The sequence below is a fragment of the Carcharodon carcharias genome, chromosome 1 (assembly GCF_017639515.1).
Source record: "Carcharodon carcharias isolate sCarCar2 chromosome 1, sCarCar2.pri, whole genome shotgun sequence".
Lineage (NCBI taxonomy): Eukaryota > Metazoa > Chordata > Chondrichthyes > Lamniformes > Lamnidae > Carcharodon > Carcharodon carcharias.
Window position 1 is genome coordinate 211,771,787 of NC_054467.1, and position 22,280 is coordinate 211,794,066.

A 22,280-nucleotide genomic window follows, 5' to 3' on the forward strand; every position below is an offset into this window, starting at 1 on the left:
GCACACCCGCCATTAATTAATCAGGTACTTAAGGCCCTTGAGGCAGCAATTGACTGCAATTTTTCGGGGCCCATGCGATCTTCAGGATGTTACATGGGTGCAATGGGCAGGCGGGTAGGCGACATTTGTATAAATCTCATCCACGGGCGGGATAAGAGGGGTCAGTGGGGTCGCAAATGTTATCTGTATTTAAGTGTGAAAGTCACTTATACTTGCCTGTGTGAGCAGGAATGCTTCAAAACTCATACCAGCTGCTTGGACAGGAGTAACAGCCTTCAGGTCAGGACTCTACAGTAGAGGTCATTTTTGGAGCCTGCAGCTTTCAGGAAGCCCTCCTTTAGCCTGGGAATTGGAGTTGTGCTCTCCACTGGAGGCACATCCTCTGAGGAGGAAGGGAGGGCCAGTAGGGGGAGGAGGTCAGGAGTCCACAATCAGCCTCCAGGGGAGCCATCTTTGGGAGGAGAGGCGCAGGCACGAGGGGCGCAGGGCCAACAGGAAGTCCAAGGCAGAAGGGGCAGCAGAAGACGCCACTATCCTACTGCCAGGGTTTACAGGCAGCGAAGCAGCTACCTCAATATGCCTGAGGTGCAGTGCCAATGGAGGTTCCGTCTCTCAAAGGAGACAATCACCTCCATTTGTCAGGTGATAGGCCCTGAGATCTCGGCAAACTGTGTGGGGCACCCCATGCTATTGGCACTAAAGGTCACAGCTGCCCTAAACTTCTATGCCTCCGCTTCTTTCCAGGGGTCAGTGGGTGATCTTTGCGGAGTCTCCCAATCAGCTGTCCACATTTGTGTCAAGCAGGTGACAGACATGCATTGACTTTCATCCACTACCGCTGGGACGAGGCGAGCTAGACAGAGCGAGCCAGAGGCTATACAGCGATTGCTGGCTTCCCCCATATCCAGGGTGCAATAGACAGCACACATGTGGCCGTCAAGGTGCCAGCAGGTGAGCCCGGTGCCTTCGTCAACAGGAAGGGCTTCCACTCCATGAACGTGCAGATAGTGTGTGATCACAAGCTGCGGTTCTGCAAGTCTGTGCAAGGTACCCAGGCAGCTCCCATGACTCCTACATCCTCAGGCACCCCCAGGTGCCGAGGCTGTTCAGTGCTCCAGCCCGGCTGGATGGATGGCTGCTGGGTGACAAGGGCTATCCCCTCAAAAGGTGGCTCATGATGCCTCACGGCCATCCAAGAACAGAGGCTGAGCAGTGTTACAATAGGAGCCATGCTTCCACAAGGGCTGCGATAGAGAGAATCATCAGTCTTCTTAAGGTGTGCTTCTGATGCCTGGACCACTCAGGGAGCACACTGCAATACCCCCCAGATCATGTGTTGCTGATAGTGGTTGCATGCTGCGCTCTCCACAATCTGGCGATAGAAAGGGGCGATGCAGTGGATAAGGAAGACATAGACTTAGTTGTTCCGGATGCACACGATGAGTCCAGCAGCGAGTCCGAGGATGAGCACGCACAGGAGAACGCTGAGGGGATGGACGCTGACCCGGGCATACTCCAGGGAGGCAGGGACACCTGGGAGGCTTTAATCCAAAGAACCTTCAGCTAGCACACCACAGATGGACCTTCAACACACGCCAGGGCTGCAGGCTCCATACTTGATACCGGAGTGCTAAATCTGCCTGGATAATAACATTAACTAAGGCCCTTGTCAATAAAGCTCAATGTCAAATGACTCAGTCATAACATCATGGGTCCCTGTCCACTTACATAAGTAATGAATCACCCTGAGGCATGGCAACATGTCAAAATTTATTGAGAGAAAAAATGTAACTTCATAAACCAAAAAATAGAGGTGTTGCACATCACACCAAGTCTTCAATAAACTACTATGGGCCAACATAAAAGCACCAGTGAGAAACCCGTGGTGTGCCTAAGGTGCCTTAAATTTAAGCTTACGGGTGCAATGTCTAGGTGCTGTCCCCTCGCTGGCACTGGCATCTGCGACAGCCTGCTCACTGTGCTGTCCTATTGGCCTCGATGACCTTGGCGGACGTCCTCTAACCTGTGGAGTGTTTGATGGCCCCGCCTGGGAGGGAGCGGCCAGTTCAACAGCCGGCATCTCCCCAGTCACCACAGCCTCATCGGATGCCATGGCGGAGGAGCTGCTGCCCTCATCTGGAGCCCACAGAGACGTCAGGCAGCTTCAGACCTCCCTGTTCACCGTAGAAGGATGAGCATCGAGCTGGGATACTTGGTGCCCAAACCATCTCCCACATGGGAAATGACTACCTGAGGTCAATGCCGCTGTGAGGGCTTGCAGGTCCGAGCGCAACCCCAGGAGGCCTTGATTGTTCTCCTGGAGGAGCCTCTTCACGAGAGTCGCCACTCGCTCCTTGGAGGAAGTATGGTGCTCATATATGAAGTACAATGCATCGGTGATGCTCCGCATGGACTCCTCAAGCGCGGAGACCATGCTACGCATAGCCTCACGTATCTCTGCCAGATCATCCCATATACCCTGCTGCACTTCCAGCGTTTGCTGCCTCACAGATGACTCCAGAGGCAAATCATCAGCTACCGACCGAGCATATGCCTGGTCCCCAGCAGTCCTCCGACTGCCGCTGCCCTGGGCACTCTCTGTCTCTGCCCATACCTCAAGCGAGTGTAAAGTGCCCTCACTGCGGTGCCCTGGGACACTAACCGAAGATCTAATTCCCACCGAGGTGCAAGTATCTGCGTTGGTGCCTGCTTGGCAGAGATGGGGTGATGCTGGTAAGTGGGTTTCCTCTTGGCCCTTAGGGGTGAGAGGTGGCCCCTCTGCCTCCTCCTCCCGGCCCTGCTTTGGTGATGCTGAAAGAAAGGACAAGGACATTTGATTAGTTACAGTGCAATGTCAATTTGCATGCCTGTCCCCCGGATCATTATGCACTCATCCTTCAATAATCAATGGTCAAACCATGTTGCTAACTTCAAACTCTGAGCATTCAGCAGTGCCATGGCTTTTGGGACACATGAGGTGACCTGAGTGCTTGCCAAACATACCCTCCCCCCCCTGGCACCGCAGCCTCACCGCTACCAGTGGATCTGGGGGCATGGCGCCTCTCCAGATCCATGGCCTGCTGCTCGTAAGGTGTCAGGATCGCCAACTGGGCCTGGCCTCCGCCAGTCCGCATCTGCTCTGCGGGATTGTGCTCAGTCTTCTCCTGAAAGGGAGAGAAGAGCATGGATTAGTCCAGCCTGTACCTGGATTCCCATCGCATCCCTGCCAACCCAGCCAGAATGGGACATTGCAGGACTCCAGTTCTTCGTTACCCCACAGCCGCCACACACTCACGCAAAGAAGGCAGGGCTAATCACCCCTGCCTTTCCCAAATGCTGCCTCCTTCACGTGTGACTCCACAAGGTGTAACTTTGCGAAGCAAGGAGGCACAAGCAGGTGGAGCGCAAAGACCAGCAGATGGATTGGTGCCCCACCAACTGGAAGCTCCCCTCCCAGCATGTCAGCACCCTGACTTTGACATGCTTCCCAGTACCAGCACTATGCCCAGGTGCAGATCCTTGAGTTTCACCCCCATTCTATACTCTGGGTGTCAGTGTTACACATGATGCGGGTGCAGAACACATCCTAGCTCAACCCTCTCAGGGTGAACTAGGCATGGGCAATATCTGCTGGCCCAGCCGGTGAGGGATACATGTCGTGAAGGATTCAGTGTCCTTACTGTGCTCAGTGTTGCTGGGGGGTGGTGGGGTGGGGGGTGGGGGTTGTTGGAGGTTGGGGGGGTGAAGGGTGACGGCTGCAATAAGTGACCTCAACCAACATGGTACTCACCCTTCCCGAGCACAGGAGGCCGTTGAATTTTTTACAGCATTGGACCCATGTGTGCCGCACCACATCATGGGAACTCACACTCTCCACTCTCAGCCACCTCCTCCCACGCATGTTTGGTCAGGTGGAGAAGCCTCCAACTCCCATCCCTCGGAATCAGGACCTCCTGCCACGCTGCCATCTCCTCCAGGAGAGCAGCTCAGCACTCATCTGAGAAACAAGGGGCACACTGCCCTGCTGGCCTACCCTCCGGCCTGGCCTGTTCTGCTTGCCTATCCTCTGGACTTGGGTGATGCCAGGCCTTCATTTAAACAGGGTTGCCAATGGACCCAGCGGTCAATGCATGCCCGCTGCTGCCTTCCCACTCCTGCTATCCTCAGAAGTGAAGAAATATGCTTGGCAGGCACTAATTGGCCTGCCCACGTAAAATGGTGGTGCAGACCCAATCACAGGCGGTGATCGGGTCTGCGCCTGTCTGTGCCCACTCCTCTCTGCCCGCTTGACGTGGGGAAAATTCTCCCCATAGGAATGTAGGAGGAGGCTGTTTGGCTCTTCGAGCCTACTCCACCATTCAATAAGATCATGGCTGACCTGGTTGTGGTCTCAGCTCCACTTTCTTGTCTGGCCCCTTCATAACCCTTGACTCCCTTGCTTAACAAAAATCTGTCTAACTCTGCCTTGAATAAATTCTAAGACCCAGCCTCCACTACTTTCTGGGGAAGAGAATTCCACACACCAACAACCTTTTGGAAGAAAAAAAATTCTCTTCATCTGTCTTAAAATGGAAACCTCATATTTTTAAGAGAGAAAGCATCCTCCGGGTATCTATCCCATCAAATCCCCGCTGGATCTTCTTTGTTTCTATAAGATCACCTCTCATTCTTCTAAACTCCAATAGGTATAGACCAACCTGTTCAACCTTTCTTCATAAGACAACCCCTTCATCCCAGGAATAAATCCAGTCAACCTTCTCTGAACTACTTATTATATCTTTATTTAAATAAGGCAATGTGGTCTCACCAAGGCCCTGTGCAGATGCAGTAAAACTCCCCTACTTTTATAATCTATTCCTCTTGCAATAAACAACAACATTCCATTTACCTTCCTAATCACTTGCTGTAGCTGCATACTCACTTTCTGTGATTCATGTACTAGGACACTCAGATCCCTCTGCACCACCAAGTTCTGCAATCTCTCTCCATTTAAATAGTAAACTGCATTTCTATTCTTGCAGCCTTTTCAGGTTGTGACCTTTTATTATCATAGTCTTGGATGTTATGAAGAAAAACACTATGCTCTGATATTTGAATAGTAACTTTCCCTTCTGAAGTCATTCCAAGCTTCATGGCAGATTTAAAATCAAAGACATTGCAGCATAATAAAGAACACACGTGTATGTTAGATATTCTCCTACTTTTCTGTCCGTAACAGGGGTAAAAGTTTCTTGTTTTAAATGCAGTAATGAAATTCACAGATATCTGTTGGTATTTTACTTTTCCAAGTGTCTATCAGTACACAATGGGCTGAACTTTACATCCCGCAGGCACGACCAGGGGTGGGATGTATAGTCGTGCAAGATGATGCCAGGCGAGCGTCCCAAGGTCATCGCGCACTCGTGCAATATTTCGCACATCAGGCATGCGCAAGAGTCAGAAGCATGCCTGCCGACAATTAAGAGGGCAATTAAGCTTATTAATGGCACAATTGTTTCCAATTTCTCGTGGCCCATCCAACCTTACGGTTGGCGGACGGGCAAATTGGCCAGGCGGCCCTTCCATTTTTCATCAAATTTCATCCAAGGGCGGGATGAGATTTCCGTTGCAAAATTGAAAAGAAATACAAATTTGTGGACAGCATTTTCACCAGGTATATTTTCAGGTGCCTGATTGTGATGCATGGACGTTTTTTTTCCGTTTTTTGAAAACTTTATTTTAAGATTTTCAGGTCTGCAGCACCCTGAGGCAGCTGTCCTGCCTTCAGGGAGCTTTCTTGCAGCACTCTACCGTGCCCGCGGAAACACCATCGCCTGTCCTCTTCCTGCCCCCACCCCGGCAGCGGGGAACTTTTCAGCACACATTTCACGCTGGCTGCCCCTTAATTGGCCAGCCAGCATGGCATCATGGTCGGGGGCCGATCGTGATCAGAGGTCCATTTTCCAACCACTCCCTGGCCCGCTGATCGCGCATGCCCACCAAAGGTAAAATTCAGGCCATTGTTTTGTGTGATCAGTGGTTAGCTGTTCAAACTTTGACTAGGGTACAGCGGGCAGGGAGGCCTGGCAATGGCAGAAAAATGGCCAGGTTCCAAGAGCACCAGATTAAGAGAGATGATGGTATGGGCATCAGCATAGATATGGATGCTCATCCTGTCAGGATGAATTTAATGCCCTTCCCCATGGCGAGTTTGGTGCAGGGAGGCATTCATTTGGGCTGGAGGGTGGCAGGTGGAGCCTTTTCACTACACTGCAAATTGAGGCCCCTACTGGCAGGCAGGGAACTCACCTTGTGGGAAGCCTGTAAAGTCAACCCATGCAAGGCTGCTTGTGGGCTCCCAGGAGAGGGGACCCTCGTTCAAAGGCATTCATTACCATTCTCAATTGTCAGCCTCGGGTAGGTGTAGTACTGGTAGCAACCACTGCTATCAGGTGGTGCTGCCAAGCAGTGAAGTGCTGCTGGCCTCTTATTGGGGTCAGCAGTTCTCGAGTGTGGCACTTCTATCTCCAGAGTCCATAGTCCTGGGAAAGGCCCACTTTTACCCAGTTATGTGCCTGATTGGCACTTAATTCAGCTGTCCTTCCAAAAATAGGCCACCCGGGGCTCTTGACGACTCTCCAACTGGCAGGCAAGGCCTTATTGCCTCCATTAAATACTGACTTACTTCTTTGGAGATGTCACCGGTGGGCAGTCTGCATATAAAGAATAAGAGGGTTGGGGGGTGGGGGGCAGTGTGGGGAGGGGGCAGCTGGTAGTTGCTAAACATAGATTCTTAATAGAATTCAGTGGTATTGGCCCAGGAACTTAGATGGTTAAGAGTGGAACTAAACAAGGACAAACTCATTGAATAGAACAACAGAGGAGAGGTATCAGAGGTAGATGGTGTAATTGGCAGTGTGAAAGACAGCAGGGAGGTTCAGAAGGATGAAAGGGATCAGGTTGTGATGGTCAGTGTTTTACAGGATGTGATTTGTGATTTCACAAGGTCAGAGAGAATGATGATGGGCATTTTTGAGGAAGGATAATAACAGCAGCAGTTTTGAGATGGAAAGCTAACAACTTTTCTCTGCTTCTGCCATGGTAACAGTGGAGATTAAGAGCATCCCTGTAGAAATTCTAGCTCACTGTTAGGCCATGGAGCTTAGTTTATAAACTACAAATTAGGTTTATTGGAAGAGTTAACAGTAGCATAATGTCAATACAGCAAATTGATTACATGTCCCTGAAATTTCACAATAGCCCTAGTGGTCTCTGGCTGTAACTCTAGCAGAGACAAATAGAAGCTCCTGGAGAAATGTCTCAAGTTAATCATTTTACTAGACTGAAAATTCTCCATGTGCCTTGAGCCTACTGGAGACCAAATTCCCAATATGCATACCCAATCTGTACCAGTATCAATTCATAACAATTACCTTTATGTCTTGTTGAGCTCTCTGACTGTACGTAACTTGCTATACACATTTATGCTATTCAAGCAGCTTAATCAAATGATAAGAATAGAAATCATGGAGGATGTAAGGGAGGGGATTAAATTATCAAGGTCAGCTGCAGGCATTTGCAAAAGGGTCACAGATTGAATGAGAAGTAATTAAAGCATTAAATCAAATGTTGGGGCTAATCACATGCAAAAGAATTCAGGAGACATTTACATTTGGATCAGGTCTTCATTATTATACTGAATGCAAGTTTCCCGACATCTACTGAGAACTTTAGCTGTGAAAATATATAGCATTATAGAGATTATCTGTTATATGAAACCACATATAAATAAGAAATCTCTCCTCATGAACCATATCATGGTAACAAGATTAGATATAAAGTGATAGAATAATGAAGGAGCCCCCAACCCTCACACCCCCACCCTACCCCACCTCCAGCTCACCATCTGGCCACTTGGCGTGGATTTCTCCCACTGCAGATTAAAACTCTAGTGGCTAGATGAGGACTTAAGTGGGAATTAATTGCCCACTTAAGGGGCTTAATTGGTCCACTGGCAGGCAGGCCACCTGACACCATCCCCACCAATGGTTTAGTTGCAGTGGGGGGAGGGCTGAGGGGGTAGGTGTTGGGCAGCCTGCCCGCTGAACTTAACAACTCCCTCCACCATCAAGCCCACTGGCGGGAGAGCGTAAAACCCAGTCTTATGTCTCTGCAAATTTCTTGATATTATTCTGCCCCAGATGCTGCAGACATTTAGATATTCCAAGTATGTAATCTACTAAATAAACATATTTTAAACCCACTTTATCTGGTTGAAAGTCTCGGAAATGGTTTTACCGAGAAAGAACGGATGATGGTGTTTCAAGTTCTTGTCAGTTTTACAAGTTCAGAATTAATAAATAACAAGCTTTCTCTTACCGCTGATTAAGTGGATGCATGAATATTTGAAAAAGTTTTCTTCCATCAAAACCTGGCTTTGATGCCTTTTTCTTTTACAGATGGTGGTCTGGTGAATGGCAGAAATGCTCAACGACATGTGGCGACTCAGGTATTAAGAAACGTACAGTTCTCTGTGTTCGAACGGTGGGAACAGATGAGCAAGCACTTCCCAGTTCAGAGTGCAATCAACTTCTCAAGCCAAGGACTCAAATGACATGCAAAAGAGATATCCCTTGCCCCTCAAACTGGACTGTGGGTAATTGGAGTGAAGTAAGGCACACCTTTTCTGTAATATGTATGCATCTGTACCTTCGTTTTAATTTAGGAGTGAAGCAGATTGTAATGAAATTGTTTTTTTCTTGATATGCTGATGCTTAGATTTACCTAAAACAATATCACAAAATGCTTCATGCAATGAGTCAGTTTTAGCATGCAGCCGTTATGTTGGAGAATAAAGCAGTCATTGTGCATCAGGAATAGTGGAACTGATAGAGGAAAAGATGTTCAACAACACACTGGGAGAACAGTCAATTATTCTTCAATATAAAATCTTTAGTGTCCACTTAAACCAGTCAAAGAAGCACATGAAAACTTAATTAAGCATCTCATCTTAATGACAAGCTTTCTGTGAACATAAAACTCAGAAATATTTTGATGTGATCAGGTCTTGCATAAATCTATTGCCCCAGGAATGTCAGTATAGAGCTTATGAGCTCAAACCACAAGATAGGTCTTGAATCCATAATCCTGATCCAGAAGTAAGAGCATTATCTCATATTAAGTTATATTGTATTGGTATATATAATTAAGAAATTATAAAGCATGCATATATATATAGATATATATGTATATCATATAGATATATATATATGTTTACAATTATTAATGCAGCTATGAGTCAGGAGAAAGGTTAACTTTGAGCACTGCAGGCTGCTTTGAGGAAGGATTATAACAGCAGTTTTGAAATGGAAAGCTAACATCTTTTCTCTGGTATTTCTGCCATGGTAACAGTGGAGATTGAGAGCAGTCCTCTAGAAATTCTGTTCCACGATTGAACCATGGAACTTAGTTTGTAAACTACAAATTAGTTTTTTTTGAAGAGTCAACTTTTAATTTAAAATTTGAGTTATTACCTTTTGAGGAAACATTTCTCTTACTGTTGCAACCAAAAAACATCAAAAGCATGTGAATGATTTAAAGATTGCTCAAATACAGTTGTAAATTTATGGGGGATAACTCTTGTACTGGAATGACTATTGTAAAAATGGACAGATTATGCAGCTTTGTCACATGGCTTTACAAAGTGGAAAGCTGCTCCCAAGCCAGGGTGATGCCATCTTTCATTTAGATTGTACTTTATTCCTTGTGGTGAGGTGTGAGGCGGGGGTGCCGAGGCGTAAGGTGTCTGTAGGTGGCGTGAGGCAGGTTGATTGATTTTTATGCCTCAAAGCCGGGAGATCTGTTTAACTTTCCCAGTTCCTCAAGCTGCCTGTTCTCTTGCACTGAGTTTGTTCAAAATCAGTTGAAAATTTTGAATGCACCTTGAGGGGACTTTTGCTTCCTTTAGCTCTGACTCTGGATGTAACTGGATTGTTTTCTTCTCAGTAGTGGAACCTTCCACTGAAGCATGGAATTACCACTGGAATTCTGCTGTTATTCGTTAAAATGGGTTGAGGCTGTGGCAGCATCGAATTAGCAAAGTCAGTGCCCCAGTTTTGGTAGTGGTCCCACAATAAAAAAAGTCCCCTCTTGTCTTTCCTTCCTTCTAGTCCAGGAATAATGCAAATAATTTCCACTGTTTCAAATGATTGGATTCGGCCCGCCTTGGAAGGAAGTGCCAAGAAAGATGGGATTTTCATTCCATGGGGTGGTGATGCGGGCTACAGTAGGGCCAACCGACCTGGGAAAAAGTTTGGAGGCAGCCAAATGCTGCATCGGGCTATTTAAAAGGTCGCCTCGGTGCTGTGGGACTTTAACCCAGTTATAATGAAATAAGTAAGGCCCTTTGGTCCTCACCCCTTTCACCTCCTCACCCTCCACACAGAGACATGTCCTATCCATGCCACTTCATGCCCTCTCACCCAGCCCCTATGGACCCTCGTGCCCTCCAAACCAAGTTATGGCACATCAATGCCCATTCACCCACTATACACTGTATAGAAACAATGAACCATAAAGTGACAACAGAATGTGTAAAAAAAAGCTTTAAAAAAAAGTAATTCATTGACAACTTTCCACTTTCTAAAAAAAAGTCCTTTTACTGCAGGCCAATACAAGGGTCAATCATCCAGAGCCTTTAAAGTATCAATAGCAGAAACTGCAAGCATTTAAAACCTCTTTATTTTGTGTAAATAAACATTGTGTAATTGACAGAAGAGATCAGAGAGCCAGAGCTGTCAGTTAAACAATGTTTTCCTGAGACACATCCATTCCAGCACTCTAATGGAATTCTGGGCCCTCAGCCAAGCCTTATTCTGCATTCTTGGCACTTGTAGCCATATTTATATGGCTGGTGTAGTTAAGTCCCTGCTCAATGGTAACCATTAGGATGTTGATGGTGGGGTATTCAGTGATGGTAATTCATTGAATGTCAAGGGATGATGGCTAGGTTGTCTCTCGTTGGAGATGATCGTTGCCTGGCACTTGAGTGGCATGAATGTTCCTTGTCATTTATTGGCCCAAGTCTGAAAGTTGCCTGAGTCTTGCTGCACATGAACATAGACTGCTACAGTATTTGAGGAGTCACAAATGGTACAAAAGATTGTGCAATCATCAGCGAACATGCCCACTTCTGACCTTATGATGGAGAAAGGTTATTGATGAAGCAGCTGAAGATGGTTGGGCCTAGGACACCAGCCTGAGGAACTCCTGCAGTGATGTCCTGGAACTGAGATGATTGTCTCTCAACAACCACACCCATCTTCCATCGTACTAGGAATGACTTCAACCAGTGGAGAGTTTTCTCCCAATCTACATTGACTCCAGTTTTGCTAGGGCTCCTTGATGCCACACTGGGTCAGATACTGTCTTGGTATCAAGGGCAGTCACTCTCATCTCACCTCTGGAGTTCAGCTCTTGTGTTCATGTTTGGACCAAGGCTATGATGGGGTCATGAACTGAGTGGCCCTAGTGGAACCCAAACTGGGCATCAGTGAGTAGGTTATTTCTGAATAACTGCCACTTGATAACACTGTCAACAACTCCTTCCATCACTTTGCTGATGATCAAGAGTAGGCTGATGGGGCAGTAATTGATGAGTTGGATCTGTCCTGCTTTTTGCGAACAAGGCATACCTGGGCAATTTTCCACATTGTCAGATAGATGTAGCTGTGCTAGAACAGCTTGGCTAGGGCATGACTAGTTCTGGAGCACAAGTCTTCAGTACTACTGCCGCAATGTCTAGTCATCTGGGTTTCCACCTGCCCTCATTACACATGCTTGACTGAGAGCCCAGACCAATCAAAACATTAGCTCAGCAGGGAATCTGTTTTGACAAGTGAGTGTATTGCTGACTGCGAGTGGATCAATAATGAAAGGGCATAGATTTAAAATCATTGTCAAAACGGCTAGAAGAGAGATGAGGAGAAATATTTATCATGCAGAGCATAGTCAGAGTGTGGAATGCTTCACTTTGAAAATTATTTTTATAAGGAAGTTGGACAGGTACTTGAGGATGAAGAATTTACAGGCTTATAGACAAAAAAGCAGAAATGTGACACTAAGCATAGAATTACAGGAGGCCAATTATGTCTGTGCTTGCTCCCTGTCAGAGCTACTCAGCTAGTTCTGCTCCCCTGTCTTTTCTCTGTAGCCTTGCAAATTTTTTTCTCTTCAGATAATGATCCAATTCTCTTTTGAAAGACATAATTGAATTTTTCTCTACCATTCTCTGAGGCAGTTCATTCCAGATCGTGACCCTAGCACTGTGTTAAAGAAGCTTTTTAGCATGTCAACTCTGCTTCTTTTACCAATCACCTTCAACTGATGTCCTCTGGTCCTTGAACCTTCTGCCAAATGGAACAGTTTTTCCCTGTCTACACTGTCAAGACCCCTCATGATCTCCTCTTAACCTTCTCTTCCCTAAAGGAAACAGCCCCACTTTCACCAATCTATCCATGTAACTGTAAGGTAAACCTTTTCTGAGCCCTCTCTCATGCCTCCACATCCTTCCTAAAGTGCAATGTCCAGAATTGGACACACTACTCCAGTTGAAGCCAAACCAGTACTTTATAAATGTTCACCATAACTTCCTTGCTTTTATGTACAAACACACAAATTGGGAGTAGGAGTGGGACACTCAGTTCCTCGAGCCTGCTCCACCATTCAGTAAGATCATGGCTGATCTGATTTTAACCTCAACTCCACATTCCTACTTCCCCCCGAGAACCTCTCGCCTCCTTGCTTATCAATAATCTATCTGCCTTAAAAATATTCAAAGATTTTCCGTGCCCGCTAGCACTGGGCGTGTTCAATGGCGTGAGCTGACAATATAGTAAAAAGCCAAAAAACAGTTTCACAATGTCAGGAAACCAGTTTGTGATCATCCACTGCAGCCCAGCGATGGCGGGCCATGTTTCCCGACATCAGACGTCAGGAACCTTATTATAATAACATCTTGCACATCATTATATGCCCAGCCTGCCGGAATCCAACCCTGCTGGATTGTCTGCCTCACTCTGACATGTTTCACAATAGCATATAAAACACATGCACTTGGCGGGCTGCATTTTGAAGGGAACCTGGAGGTGAGTACACGATAACGTTAAGGAGCGCTCGCCTGGGTTGCCTGTTGGACTTCAAGGTTGAGGCGCTGGAGGTGTGGGGGTGGAGGGGAGCATGGGCTGCCCTGTGGTTGAAGCGGTTTGGGTGGGGGAGACAAGGGCTGCCCTGAGGTTGAGGCCAGTTGTAGGAGGAAGGGCAAGGGCTGCCCTGCAGCTGAGGCGACTTGGTGGTGGTGGTGGTGGTGGGAGATGTTGGGGTGGGGGGGGGGGGGGGGTGCGGTTGCGTGGTGGCAAGGGGTGCCCCTCAGTTGAAGCGAGTTGGTGGGAGCAAGGGCTGCTTTGCAGTTGAGGCAACTTGGGAGGAGGGCAAAGCCTGCACAGTAGTTGGGACGACTTGGGGGTCTGCAGGGGCTGCAGAACGTTTGAGGTGACTTGAGGGTAGGTGGGTGGGGGATGTGGGCAAGGGCTGCCCTGGGTTAATGGTAGTGCACAAAGACATGCAGGGCTGGGGGGAGGGAAGCGGCCAAGCATTAGAGAAACCTTGTATAAAGTGACTATTCCTCCACAGCTAAGACAGTTCAGACGCAGCCACATTGACATGCTTGGACTCGAGCTTATCTGCCCATTCAAGCAACGCAGAGGCATCAAAGTGCTCCAGAGCTTTTCACCCCTCAGGCACAGAATGTAAACTAATGAGCTTTTTGGTGGACTGCAAAACAGTTGGATTTCTGGGCACGTTGTACAATCTCCTTGCTAAAGCTGGCCATGGAGTAGCCACTGCTGGAGATGCTCACAGCCTCTTGCAATGTCATCATCCCGGTTTAGATCAGTCTCCCCCTTGGCTCAGGCTAACAATGCAGCCTTGCAGTGTGGGTTAGGAGAATGCCTGTGCCTGAGTTGACAGCACAGCATGCAGTCCAGTGGGCGAAGCTGCTGCCATTTGGTCAAGTGGAGTGGGAAGGAGTTGGTTGGGGTCTCTGGCAGCCATGCAGTACACTAAACTCTGGCCAAACAAGTGGTGCCTAGCACTCTCTGGGATGCGTTTAGGGGCCTTAGGACTTAAGCAAGAGAAGTTTTTAATATTCCCAAGCTAACCCACACGTCTCTGTCTTTCACCCTGCAGGAGGAGTACGTCAGAAGCATGGAGACCGTTGAACTAGCTGTATGCCTCATAGCGTACAGAAAATGGAGACAAGGAGAAGAACACAAAGCAGCTCCCTCAGGAAGAAGGGGTGGCTGGGGCTCCCGCACACGCCACTGAAGAGCCACAGCGAGCCGTCACTGGCCAGGGCCTAGCTAGACCCAGGGTCTATAGGTGCCGCCTTTCCTTCCAGCAGATGAACAAGAACCAGTGTCAACGAAGACTGCGCATGTGCAGGGAACTGGTCAGTCACATCTGACAGCTGCTGCAGGATTTGGCACCACGTGGACATTGAGGGCTTCCATTGCCCATGGCCATGAAAGTGACCGTAGCACTTTTATGCCAGTGGCTCCTTTCAGGGCTCCACAAGTGACCTCTGTGGGATATCACAAGTTTCTACCCACAAATGCATACATGAGGTCACGGACGCCATCTTTGTGAAGGCACACAGCTTTGTGCATTTCGCCCAGGACCAGGACAGCCAGGAAGCAAGATTACCTGGGATTTGACCAGATCCCAGGTTTTCCACAGGTTCAGGGTGCCATCGACTGCACTCACGTGGTGCCCAGATCTCCGTGGCAACAAGTGGTCAACAAGGTCAACCGAAAGGGTTTCCACTCGCTGAATGTTCAGCTAGTGTGTGACCACCACAAACGGATCCGGCAGGTCTGCGCATGGTTTCCAGGGAGTGTCCACAACTCCTACTTCTCAGTCAGCCTCAGATCCCTGACGTCTTCCAGCGGCTGCAGGTTTGGCTCCTCGGGTACAAGGTACCTGCAGAGGACATGGCTGATAGCACCCATGCAGCAGCCTCAGACTGCAGCAGAGAGGTAAAACAAGGTTCATGCTGCAACTCACAACTTGGTGGAACAAACCATCGGGATGCTGAAAATGAGGTTCCGGGGCCTGGCCTGGTTTGGTGGAGCCCTGTAATACAGTGCACAGAGGGTATCATGCATCGTCATCGCCTGCTGCACCCTTTACAACCTAATGTTGCAACTAGGAGAAGAGCTGGCTGAGGAGGACATGGAGCTGGATGTAGCCTCTAATGAGGAGGACATCAACGGGGTTGAGGGTGATGAGGTCCTCGAAGGTGAAGATGATGGTGATGAGGTAATTGCACAGGCCAGACAAGGCAGGCGCTTGGTAGGCCCTCAAAGCTGCTAGATTTGCGGAGGATGAATACGACATGCAGTGAGGACACTCCATAGGCCTTCTGGGAATGTCTGGCTCCTGTCTGGCCGAGGGCAGCTTGTTTGCGCTCTGTGATCAGGGTCATATCATGGAAAGGCGGCCATGAAACTTTAAATGCACCTGATCCTTTGTCAGCCTTCAGCACCTGACCCCTTCAGGAGCACAACGTCATCGATCACAGATGCTGAAGAAATGTGGGACAGCCCCACCTTAAATGTGCTGAGAGCACGCAGAGAGAATGATGGAACTCTGTGACACCTGTCTACAACATTCTGGCAGCAATGACAAGCACCATTGAGGTACAGGCATCACTAATGTGTCCAGTGAGTGTGAAGCCAGACCATCATCTTGGTCTAAAGGCTGCACAAAGCACAGGGAAGAGGCCATAGATTGGGACACCTGCCTTTGTCTTTTGCAGAAACCAAGGTTTCACATCTGAGTGACAAGAACACTGCTCATCAGAGCAAGGAACTATAGGCAGAGAGACATTCTTGGGAGTTTATTTACCAGTAGTGAACATTACGCACAAGTGATTAACACCCATGCCCAGGCTGTGCAACTACATCTTCTTAACCTTCCTAACCCTGCCACTACATCTTGGTGCTCCCCGGCCATCCACAGCGGAGACGGAGGCAGCCTACTGACTGCAACACCCTGCCTGTGATGACCTTGATGGGCATCCTCTGCAGGGCCAAGACCTGGAGGACACCGGCCTGCTTTTAGGGCCCTGCTGTGTGGAAGTGACACCCTCCTCGGCCTGTGGAGCTCAAGGGACGTGTCACTAAAACTGGGTGGGGGGGGGTGGGGGGCTGCAGTCTTCTTGCCTTTCAGGGCCATGTCTTCTTTGCAGCAGTTGTGGGCTGGAAGCACTGAGAGGTGTACAAGCATCTGCACTTTAAATATGTCACCCAGCGTGAGGGAGCAGCAAGGCGACAGCGTAGCGGGCAAACGAGAGCCCGCCAGCCCACCATCAAAACAGTATTTCCCAAAATGCATGATTAATGAGGCATGATTCTCTGAAGGCGGAGGAACATGTTAGTGGGGTGGTGAAAAAGGCATAAGAGACACTTGCCTTTATCAATCGAGGCATAGATTACAAAAGTAGGGAGGTCATGTTGGAGTTGTATAGAACCTTGGTGAGGCCACAGCTGGAGTACTGTGTGCAGTTCTAGTTGCCACGTTATAGGAAGGATGTGATTGCTCTGGAGGGGGTGCAGAGGAGATTCACCAGGATGTTGCCTGGGATGAAACATTTAGGTTATGAAGAGAGGTTGGATAGACTTGGGTTGTTTTTGTTGGAGCAGAGAAGACTGTGGGACGACCTGATTGAGATGTACAAGATCATGAGGGGCATGGACAGGATGGATAGGGAGCAGCTGTTCCCCTTAGTTGAAGGGTCAGTCACGAGATGACTTGAGTTCAAGATGAGGGGCAGGAAGTTTAGTGGTGATGTGAGGAAAAACTTTTTTATCCAGAGGGTGGTGGCGGTCTGGAATGCGCTGCCTGGGAGGGTGGTGGAGGCGGGTTGCCTCACATCCTTTAAAAAGTACCTGGATGAGCCCTTGACATGTCATAACATTCAAGTCTATGGGTCAAATGCTGATAAATGGGATTAGGTAGGTAGGTCAGGTGTTTCTCATGTGTCGGTGCAGACTCAATGGGCTGAAGGGCCTCTTCTGCACTGTGTGATTCTGTGAATAGGACAATACGTTATGAAAAGCCGCTATTGCACATGGCGGGTAATACGTTCTTTTTCCTGCCCGCTACCGCACTTAGTGTAAATCTGGGATGATTCCGCCCTAAGTGCAGTACATCCACAGCACGTTACCTCTCGAAAAAACTCCATTATTAATTAAACATGATCTCCCTCTCACAAAACCATGTTGACTCCGTCTGATTGGCTTGAATTTTTCTAAGTGCCCTATGATAATGCCTTTAATAATAGCTTCTAACATTTTCCCTCTGACAGATGTTAAGCTAATTGGTCTATCGTTTCTTGCTTTCTGTTTCCCTCCCTCTTTGCATAAAGGAGTTACACTTGCTATTTTCCAATCTAATGGAACCTTCCCTAAATCTAGCGAATTTTGGAAAATTAAAACCAACACATCAATTATCTCAGCAGGCCTAGCAGTACCTGCAGAGAGAGAAACAGAGTTAACGTTTCGAATCCGTATGACCCTTCTTCATTCTGTTTCTCTCTTCACAGATGCTGCAAGAGCTGCTGAGTTTTTTCAGCATTTTCTGTTTTTGTTTCAGATTTCCAGCATCTGCAGTATTTTGCTTTTATTTACATCAATTATCTTACTAGCCACTTCATTTAAGACCCTCAGATGAAGTTCATCAGGACCCATACATTTGTAGCTCCAACAATTTGCCCAGTACTACTTCCCTGGTGATTGTAATTTTCCCAAATTCCTCCCTCCCTTCCAATTCCTGATCTGCAGCTATTTCTGGGATGTTATTTGTTCCTAATCTCTGGTTGGCTCCTGAACATGTTGTTCTAAGAAACTTCCTGATAGCATTCTATGAATTCCTCATCCAGTCTACCTTTGCCCATCTGATTTTTCTAGCTTATACGTAGATTAAAATCCCCCATGATTATCATTGTATCTTTCTGACAGCTGTACCTTTCTGACAAGCTCCCATTATTTCTTCCTTTATACTCCATGTGGTGACTGTTAGGGTACCTGCACACCACTCCCACAAGTAACTTCTTGCCTTTATCATTTCTTATCTCTACCCAAACCGCTTCTATATTCTGGTTTCCTGAGCTTAGATCATTCGTCTCTAATTATGCTAACATGATCATTAACAGAGCCACACTACCTTTTCCTAAAAACAAAAAAACTGCGGATGCTGGAAATCCAAAACAAAAACAGAATTACCTGGAAAAACTCAGCAGGTCTGGCAGCATCGGCGGAGAAGAAAAGAGTTGACGTTTCGAGTCCTCATGACCCTTCGACAGGCCATTCAGCCAACTGAGTCCATGCCTGTAGAGAAATCTATCACTCAAATTCCCCTAATCTATGCCAGTCATCCTACAACTTCACTTGTCTCAAATGCTTGTATAATTTCTTTTTGAAATCATCCAGTCTCCACCTCCACCAACCTTGTAGGCAGAGAGTTCCAACTCCATAACGCTCAATGTGGAATAAAGTTGTCCGTCACATCCTCCCTGCATCTCATGCCCAAAACCTCAAATCTGTGCCCTGAAGTCCTTGCACCAACAGCTGGCGGGAACAGCTTTTGCCTGTACTGTGCTGTTATGTGCCGATTCCACTCGAAACGTCAACTCTTTTCTTCTCCGCTGATGCTGCCAGACCTGCTGAGTTTTTCCAGGTAATTCTGTTTTTGTTCTACCTTTTCCAAGTTTCCTGTACCTCCTATATGTTAATAACTTCAATATTCAGGTCCCAATCTATGTCATCCTGCAGCCGTATCTCTGTATTGGTTATCAGATTGTACTTATTTATTTCTGTTTGCACTCTCAGTTCATCTGATTTGTTTCAAATGCTATACACCTTCAGATACAGAGCTTCAGTTTTGTCCTTTTATTATTTTTGTAACCTCTAGCCTTACTTGTTGATTTTGTCTTAGATTTGTATTCTCTACCCCTTCCTGTCACTGTTTGTTTATTATTTCCTATATTAATACCTTTCTCTCTTGCCTTGCCTCTACACTCTAATTTACCACTGCTTCCCAAATTTGAGCCCTTGCTCCCACTATTTAGTGTAAAACCCTCTTTACTTCCCCAGTTATGTGGCTTGCTAGAACACTGGTCCCAACATGGTTTAGGCCATTCCAACAGTGCACAGCCTCTACTTTTCCTAGTACTGGTGCCAGTGCCCATGAACTGGAACCCACTCCTAGAACACCAGTCTTTGAGCCATGCATTCATTTCTGTAATCTTACTTGCCCTATGTCAATTTGCACATGGCTCAGGAAATAATCTGGAGATTCTTACCTTTGAGGTCCTGTTCTTAATTTGGTGCTTACCTCCTCATACTGACTGATGCACAATCTCTTTCCTTGTCCTGCCTATGTCCTTGGTACCTGCATGGACCACGATGACTGGATCCTTCCCCTCTTCTCTAGATGTGAGCAGACGTCTCGACCCCTGGCACCAGGCAGACAACACAGCCTTTTGGACTCTCACTCTTTGCTGCAGGGAACAGTGTCATTCCCCTCACTATATTGTCCCCTACTAATATTACATTCCTTTTTTTTCCCCACAACTTGAATGGCTTCCTAAACCATGGTGCCATGGTCAGTCAGCTCATTCACGCTTCAATCCTGTCTCTCATCCAAATAAGCTAAAGGAATCTCAACCAAGTTGGACAGTTGCAAATGCTGAGACTCCGGCTCTTCTGCCCTCTGGGTCCCCTTACTTGCCTCACTCGCAGTTGCACCCTCCTGACCCTGACCTCTGACCAAATCAGTACCTCCTCCAGAACCACCTCCTGGTACAAAGTGTTTAGCTAATTTTCCCCCTCCCTGATGTTTCATTGTGTCTGCAGCTCAGCCTCAGCTCAATGACTCAATGACTTCGGGCCACAAACACTTACCGCAGATGTGTTTGCCCTGGATCACAATGGCATCCGGAGCGCCCACATGCTGCAGCTGTGACACACCACCTATCCTACCGTCATTGATATGTTTTAATGAACTACTTAATTATATTATTCACTTAGTTATTTTCCTTTCTGATATATTTCATTAACTTTATCAGCAGTTTTTATACTATAGTAAACCTTAGGGATAGAATAGACCTTAACCACTTATTAGATACTCACCAAACAGCTAGCTTCTTCCCCTGTTGTAGATTAAGAACCAATTCCTACAGGGTGAAAAAGTTAGAAAAGCAAAAGAGCACCTCCTTCATCTAATTCCACATTCAAAGGAAAATCCAAAGTTATTTTACAAGTACGTTAAGAGTAAGAGGATAACTAGGGAAAGAGTAGGGCCCATTAAGGACCACAGTGGTAATTTGTGTGTGGAGCCGGAAGACATAGGTAGGGTTCTAAAGGAACACTTTGTGTCGGTGTTCACAAGTGAGAGGGACGACATGGGTATGGCAATCAGGCAGAAGGACTGCGACATAATTAAAGAAATTAGCATAGAAAGGGAGGAGGTTCTAAGTGGTCTGACAGGCTTAAAAGTAGATAAATTTCCAGGCCTGGATGAAATGTATCCCAGGCTATTGAGTGAGGCAAGGGAGGAGATAGCAGGGGTGCTGGCAATAATTTTCAATGTCACTCTGGCCACAGCAGAGGTGCCAGAGGACTGGAGGACACCCAATGTGGTACCGTTATTCAAAAAGGGAGAAAGGGATAAACCAAGCAACTAGAGGTTAGTCAGTCTAATCTGGGTGCGGAAACTATTAGAAGCAATTCTGAGGGACAGAATTAATCTACACTTGGAGATGCAGGGATTAATCAAGGACAGTCAGTATGGTTTTGTTAAGGGGAGGTCATGTCTGACCAATTTGTTTGAATTTTTCGAAGAGCTGACCAGGTGTGTAGATGAGGGCAATGCATTTGAAGTAGTCTACTTGGACTTCAGCAAGGCTTTTAATAAGGCCCCACATGGGAGACTGATAACGAAGGTAAGAGCCCATGGGAACCAAGGCAATTTGGCAAATTGGATCCAGAATTGGCTGAGTGACAGGAAGCAGAGAGTGATGGTTGAGGGGTGTTTTTGTGACTGGATGCCTGTGTCCGGTGGGGTTCCACAGGGATCGGTGTTGGATCCCTTGCTGTTTGTGGTACATATAAACGATGTAGAATTGAATGTAAGAAGGTTGATCAGTAAATTTGCGGATGACACAAAAATTGGTGGGGTGGTAAATCGAGAGGAGGATAGCCTTAGATTACAGCAGGATATAGTCAGGCTGGTCATATGGTCTGATCAGTGGCAAATGGAATTTAATCCAGATAAGTGTGAGATGATGCACTTGGGCAGGACAAACAAGGCATGGGAATACATGATGAATTGTAGGACCTGGGAAGTATCAAGGATCAGCGGGACCTTGATGTGCATGTCCACCGGTCCCTTAAGGTAGCTGGATAGGTAGATAAAGTGGTTACGAAGGCTTATGGGATACTTAACTTTATTAGCCGAGGCACAGAAAATAAGAGTAGGGAGGTTATGCTGGAACTGTATAAAACACTGTTTAGGTCACAGCTAAAGTATTGTGTGCAGTTCTGGAATCCGCATTATAGGATGTGATTGCACTAGAGAGAGTGCAGAGGAGATTTACCAGGATGTTGCCTGGACTGGAGAGTTTTAGTTATAAGGAGAGACTGGATAGACTGGGGTTATTTTCCCTGGAGCAGAGGAAATTGAGGAGGGGCATGATTGAGGTATATAAAATTATGAGGGGCATAGATAGGGTAGACAGGAAGGAACATTTCCCCTTGGTGGAGGGATCAATAACCAGGGAGCATAGATTTAAAGTAAGGGGCAAGAGGTTTAGAGGGGATATGAGGAAGAATTTTTTCACCCAGAGGGTGTGTGAATCTGGAACTCACTGCCTGAAAGGATGGTAGAGGCAGAAACCGCATTAACATTTAAGAAGTATTTGGATGTGCACTTGCGATGCCATGGCATAAAAGGCTATGGGCCTAGTGCTGGAAAATGGGATTAGAATAGTTAGATACTTGTTTGACCGGCAGAGACTCGATGGGCTGAAGGGCCTTTTTCTGTGCTGCAGGCCTCTGTGACTCTATGACTCACTCAACTCCCAGTGTTCTTGTTCAAAGTCACACTCCAGTCACTTTTGTACTCTATGGGCTAGATTTTATGGGGATGCCATTGTTCCTGACCCTCCCCACCATCCCCTATAA

General features: G+C 47.1%; 1 protein-coding gene across 1 annotated transcript in view; it reads left to right on the forward strand.

The window, feature by feature from the left end:
• LOC121275808 (A disintegrin and metalloproteinase with thrombospondin motifs 12-like) overlaps positions 1-22,280 on the forward strand; it is a 689,364-nt gene that overhangs the window by 561,877 nt on the left and 105,207 nt on the right. Inside the window, exon 20 of the mRNA XM_041183446.1 lies at positions 8,439-8,649. Coding sequence (XP_041039380.1) covers positions 8,439-8,649 — 211 coding nt within the window. The remainder of the gene's footprint in view (positions 1-8,438; positions 8,650-22,280) is intronic.